At 34.3% G+C, this 7,056-nt stretch overlaps 1 protein-coding gene across 1 annotated transcript; it reads right to left on the reverse strand.

The window, feature by feature from the left end:
• Positions 1-580: 580 nt before the first annotated feature.
• LOC136030825 (Kruppel-like factor 18) lies at positions 581-1,474 on the reverse strand. Its single transcript, XM_065709871.1, has one exon. The coding sequence runs from the start codon at positions 1,472-1,474 to the stop codon at positions 581-583; it is 894 nt and encodes a 297-aa protein (XP_065565943.1).
• Between the last annotated feature and the right edge of the window lie 5,582 nt (positions 1,475-7,056).

The raw sequence follows: 7,056 nt of genomic DNA on the forward strand, positions 1-7,056 counted from the left end.
CCAAGTATATAATAGTTTTCGCAATTTTGTCTCTATTTTTGTGTAACTTTTACACAGATCGTCAATTCTGGCTGTTTTGGAAGAATTTGGGCCCACCTACAGCTTAAACCTCCAAAATAGGTTCATAAGTAAGAGCCTAAACAGATACTTTGCAATGGCATAACTGTCACTTCTAGATTGAAAATAAGTCGGAATTTTCATATCATGTTTCAAACAATAAAACTGACAAAACTCAAAAACACGAGTCAAAAGAAAGCGATTCATGAGGTGACTGAGAAAAAACAAAACAGAATTCCACGTTCCTTACAAACAATTATCCTCTTAAGTTAGTCAGTTTCGGCTTCCTGAATATGGCTAGGTTATCTTTTATGTTCAGAGTATAGTTTTTGCTGATACAAATAAAAGTTCCAGTCACTTTATCAATAAAATTGTGGAAAGCTGTCTTTCTGCAATTCTCCCAATTTGATATTTACGTAATCCTCTGAAAGCAAACATGATGAGCACCTTTGAGTCTCAGTGACTAACGTATAGATTTACGCAAGATTCCACCTATGTTTTCGAAAACTAGAATGTTTTTGATTCAAGAATTTGTGTGCCTTTTCATATGTAAAGCAAGATGATCAGATCTGGAGAAAGCCCTTTCGCACAATTTACACTGAAAGGGTCTGTCTCCTGTATGCTTTCGATAGTGTCGAGTTAGTTCATCTGACCTGGCAAACTTCCACCCACAATTCTTCCAATGGCATTGGTATGGTTTCTCACCTGTATGAGTCCTTAAATGCGCTTTTAGATGAGATGACTTTGTGTATGTTTTGTTACAACCAGAGTAAGAGCACATATGTGTCACTACAGTCTTACGACTCCACCGTCTCCGCCCACGTTTGGGTTTAATGGGAGATTTCGGTTGAAAAATTGTATCATGATTGTACTGCATTGGTATATAGGGTTCATGACAACTTTGTGGGGTGTAAGTTGCAGGACAGTTATAATAATTTTCATTATACTGAATCCCACCATAAATCGCATTATTAGCACTATACTTATGATTACCCCAAAGGCTTGGGTACATGTTGTTATTACTGATATTATCGGGATTATGTTTTTCGTCGAGATGCCGAGACAGGCTATAAAAGTTTTGACTTTCTGATTGATCTGTGATTGCTTGATAGCAATGTGTATCATCAACCGGTTCTTCCTTCACTGTTGAAAAATAAGGACTTAAAAAATTGTCTCTGATTTGACTAGGATATGGCACGGGAATAGACTCGTAATTGCTTTCTCGGACGTGGTATGATGTCGGACAGATATTTTGATCCTGTGTGATCACGGAGGTGCACTCAATGATCTTAGGGGCAGTGTCGCAACAACCGTAATAATAGTTGGGGTCAATCTGCGGAGCAACACGACCATCATATTGCTGGGGTTGTACTCCAGGTATGCTAATATAAGTTTCCTCTTGTTCCGGATGCCACATCTACAAAAGAAAAAAATGACGGACTAAAAGTGGTATGTACTTATTTTTAGGATTCAAAACTGCCTTTTCAGTACTGCTTAAGGCCCATTCGTAATGATATTTGAAATTTAGCTTGAGTTAAGCTGAGCCAATCAGATCTTTCGTAGAATTTTCTGACTGGCTGAAAATTCTAAAAAAAAAAGTCAGACTGATTTAAACTAACACTATTTCAATCTCAGGGTAAAATCTATTGTAAACGGGTCATTACGAAATTTACTTTGTCTACCTGCTTCGACAATTTTGGTGGAAATGAAATTTGAAAGACAGAAACAGAAAGACAGAGAGAAACAGCCAATGTTATGCATCTGTGTGAAGAGTGAGGTATTAAGAAGGCGGTAGTCTCCCTCATATAAGGTAAAATTTCTGGTCGTTTTAATTTATAATGTTGTTCCTTACTTTCAGTTGAAAAAATGTGTTTCTAATTAATCTCTTATCGTTTTTCAAAAAATACCGGTGAATTTGCCTCCCACTCTTTGGGAAATTACCGTGTCCCACTTTTTTTTAGATTATAAGGGTTGATACAATGGTTGATTCTGTGTAATGAAAAAAAAAACAAGTTTGTTTTAACTGCAAGGAAGGAGCGACATTAAAACTTTAAACGAACAGAAATTATTCCGTGTATGAAAGGGGTTGTCCCCTCCTCAACGCCCCACTCTTTACGCTAAAGTTTGACTCCTTCTCACTACCCTAATTTTTAAAACAATGAAAAACTTTAGCGTAAAGAGCGAGGCGTTGAGGAGGGGACAACCCCTTTCATATACGGAATATTTTTTTCTTTTAAGTTTTAATGTCGCTCCTTACTTGCAGTGAAAAAATTTATTTTTTTATTTAATTCGTGAAAGTTTTTGAATTAATGCATGTTTTAATTTTGGCTCACTGCACAAGAATAATCAAAACGAAATTTGCATTTTTTTTTTTTTTTGCTAAATGGCTTTCTCATAGTTTTGGTTGGACAATGTTAAGAAAAAAAGAGCGGGGGAGTAGGCCTAGTTACCCTCCAATTTTTGGGTTAGTTAAAAAGGCAACTAGAACTAGAACTTTTAATCTACGAATGTTTTTATTAGTAAAAATATACGTAACTTAAGAATTAACTTAGGTAACGAACTTCTAAATTGTATGTTTTTATTACGTATATGAGGGGGTTCGGCCCCTCGTCAATACCTCGCTCTTTACACTAAAGCTTAAATTTTGTCCCAATTCCTTAAGAATGACCCCTGAACCACAAAGGCCGTAGAATACGTAGTTGAAATTAATAAAATTATTTAAGCGTAAAGAGCGAGATATTAGGAGGAGGTGAACCCCTCATATGCGTGATAATTTCCGTTCGTTTTAAGTTTTTATGCTGCTCCTTACTTTCAGTTGAAGGAACTTTTCCATATTTTTTTTCATTGCTCTTTAAAAAAATGCTAAGAAATCCTGCGCCCCCTTCATGGAAATTCTCTTCCCCCATGACAAACTCCTCCATGGAAAGTTCCCCACGCATAACCCCCTCCTCGCACCCCCTCCCCCAACCAAAAAGCCCCTGAAAGTGTCTGCACACTTCTCAATAACCATTACTATGTGGAAACACTGGACAAAGTTGGTAATTTGTAGCCACTCCCACGGGGTCTGTGGGGGAGTAAGTCGTACCCAAAGACATAGTTTTAGGTTTTTTGACTATGCTAAATAAAATGGCTATCTATAAATGGCTATCTATAAATGGCTATATATAAAAAGGGCACTAGAACTTTAATTTCCGTTAGAATGTCCCTCTTGCGATATTGTAGGACCACTGGGTCGATATGATTACCCCTGGAAAAAAAAAGAAAAGACAAGTAAACACGCATCCGTAATCTGTCTTGTGGCAAAAAATACAAAATGCCACATTTTGGTAGATAGGTGTTTGAAACTTCTACTGTAGGGTTATCTGATACGCTGAATCTGATGGTGTGATTTTCGTTTTCTTCTATGACTTTTAAGGTGTGTTTCTCCCTACTTTCTAAAGTAAGGCAAATTTTCTCAGGCTCTTAACTTTTGATGGGTAAGACTAAACTTGATCAAATTTATATATTTAAAATCAGCATTAAAATGCAATTCCCTTGATGTAACTATTGGTATTAAAATTTTGTTTTTTAGAGTTTTGGTTACTATTGAGCCAGGTCGCTCCTTACTACAGTTCGTTACCACGAACTGTTTGATTTGTTGATGCAATGTTAAACTTCGATTCTTTTTTTCTTTTTTTTGGTTGAATAGTAAATGTAAAAACATTTAGTCGGAGGAACAAATTGCATCTAGCAAATTAAAAATAAGTCCGTTAATGCTAAAATGAATGTTAAATCATTTCCGACCAAAATAATTAAAAGTAACATAAATATTATTTTAAACAGTTTTTGTTATAATATATTGTAAAATAGGACTTAAAAATGTAAGATTGCTTTCTAGCGCATAAAGCAAATTTGGGACATTTAACTGTTATTAATTCAGCAAATTTCTAGCAGCAAATTCTAGCAGCATTAACAGCAACGTAAAAACATAGTCTACCACCATTTATTACGTCTACGTCACGGCCACACTCTTTGACACCAACCTGGATTGCCAATTTTATAGAATTTAGAGATTTTCTTTTTTTTTGCTTTTTTTACAGCGGAATGAATGAATGAATGAATGACTGTATTTAAAGCCATTTTTCAGGCCGTATACATGCATATAAAACAACAAACAAACTAAATTATGTAACAATCGACTTTCGAATAACAAGACCCTTCCGGACAAAATTTGCCACTGCTACTATATTTATTTTCGTTATGTTATACATATTCACTTCTTTTTACATAACTCAGCATATTTAAGCAAGAGTCAGACAATGCGCCATGAAAACAGTAAACAGTAAAAACAAATCTGCTCCGACTGTTACTAATGAGGTTAAAAAATTCTTTATTGTGAAATTATTATTATTTATTATGAAAAATTTACTTGTTATGAAAAATTATGTACATTCTGTGCTAAGAGAATGAATAGCACGTTCTGTGCTAAACACGTTTTCTTAGCACATTCTGTGTTAAGAAATTGAGGAGAGTGAAAACAGTAAAAACAAATCAGCTCCGATTGTTACTACTGAGATTGAAAAATTATTTATTTCAGCCACTCTTTTCTCCACCCCTTTAGCAACGTTCATCATTCGCTATTGTAAAATATAATGGGAATATATAAAGTGGGACGTATCTTTATCCATCAAGAGGTGAGTGTGTGAGGGTGAGAGTGTGTGAGGTGAGAGTGTGTATGATTTGTTTAACTAGTTTTCATCATTTTGTTCAGGGACTGTTACAAAAGGTCCCCTGGCCATAAAAATTACTAGAAAAAAAAATCCGTTAAGATTTTTTTGCTGTTGCTAAGAAGTATTTGTTTCAGCAGATACGATTCTATTTGACATCAAATATAGCCTATAGATAAAAACGATATTCATATAAAAAAATTTTTTTGTATCGACGGTATGTACTTTTATTTTGTATATACTCTTATCGACAGGAAAAGAGACGTTGACATACTTTGGAAAAAATACAAACTTTTGCGAAGCATCTTGGAAAAAAAATATTTAGGAAAATGCATTGAAGCGATTGCTAGGATGTATAGAGTTTTTGCATGTACACTACAAGTTTCACAAAAAAATAAGATATGACCAAGAATATACCCAGGTGTTTTCAGGGGGGTACAAAAAACTTTAAAAACGCATCAAAAATTTGTTTGCATATATTTTGTTATGTTTTTACGAGTTGGACAAGTACGGAGGGGGTTCAAACACCCTACCCTACTCCTGACTCCCTGGATAAAGCCTCGGAAATTACACACTTTGAATTAGCACAGCTGAAACATGAAGAGGATAAACAGGAAGAGGAAGAGGAAGAACATGAAGAGGAAGAGGATAAGAAAAGGATAATTTGGGTTAAGATGATAGATTAGACTGACGCATCTGCTGGAAGTGGAGGGATTACAAAATATATTTCTTATATTTATCATCTCATCTGCATTTTACGTGAATTTGGCTCCCTAGATTTTGACCACCCTTGAAATAAGCTTCCGAGGACGCGGCTCCTCCTAGTTAATCTGATTAAGTGGTGTGGAGTTTTAAAAGCAGAATTATACATAAGTAGTTATCAAAATGATATAACTTCATAATTACATATCTATTATATAACTATAAGCATATAATTATATAATTGTATGTTTATATGTCTATTATATAATCGTAATTATACAAATAGAAAGCAGCATTTCAAAAGCTATATAATTAAATAAAAAGAAATCAGCTGAAAGTAAAGAGCAGCATCAAAACTTAAAATGAAGAAAAATTATTCCGTATATTTAGGTGGATGCTCCCACCTCAAAACCTCACTCATCACGTTAAAGTTTTTAGTACTTAAAAAAAAAACTTATTCTAATTTGCGAGCCCTTGTGTTTTAGGAGTTGTTCTTAAAGGAGTGGGACATAAAATCAAGCTTTAGCGTAAATAATGAGGTATTGAGGAGGAGGCCTCAATCTAAATATAAGGAATATTTTCGGCATTTGCATGATATACTCCTTACCTAATAATATTCTAATACGTTTCTCTGACGCTCAATCCTAATGAAAATATACCGAAGTAAGATACACATATAATACTTTAGAAACAAATTTGGGCTATAAATTTGGCATTAGGAGGGGAGTATGGGTAAAGTATAGCGGGTCTGCATGTCTAATGTGACAGTTAGAATGATTTGCATATTATGTACTACGAATTGCTTTCTAACTTCATACTGTCTAAATACTTTATCCCCACCCATCCCTCCTAATGTACAAATACATAGCCCCAATTATGTATTTTCCATCTATTTCTCACTTCTTTTTGTCTTGTTTCACGCTAAGCTTGAAGAAACTAACAAAAACCGGTTTTATAATGCGTCAATGAATGAACAACTTGAGCGGTATGGGGTTTATCATACAAGTACCATAATTTCTTTTCATTTTAAATTTCTTTCCTTCTTCTAACGGTAACAGTTCCAATGGTGATTTTGAAAATTTATAGCAGGGAAGAAATGAAAAAAAAGTAGAAATTAAAGTTTTTTTCTTTGATTTGGAAATTATCAGCCATATGTTTGTGCGGAAGACATTTGTCATGCCTATTTTCCATAACAGAAGTTCCAAATCTGATTATTTCTGGACATGATAAAGGACCTAACAGCCAAAAAATTGACCTTGAACCAAAACAATAATCTAAACTTAAGCCAAACTAGGCTGATAACCACAAAAAAATGTTCAACGTTCATTATAAAACTAAAAGAAATAATAAAATTCAGGTTCGACCTGTTCTTCCAGTGTGTTGAGATCAATTCTAATTCTGCAAAAAAATTACACATTACCATAAGAATTAAGTCTAATTGATCCGGAAAAGACGGTGGTGAATATCCTAAGACCCAAAAGGAAACGAATACCTTCAGCTCTTTCTTTAAATAATAAAATGAGAAGTTCTAAAGTAAGAAGAATTTCATAGTTCTCCGGCACAGTTTGTAGTATTTGCAGAACCTTAATTT

Source organism: Artemia franciscana, chromosome 9 (assembly GCF_032884065.1).
Source record: "Artemia franciscana chromosome 9, ASM3288406v1, whole genome shotgun sequence".
NCBI lineage: Eukaryota > Metazoa > Arthropoda > Branchiopoda > Anostraca > Artemiidae > Artemia > Artemia franciscana.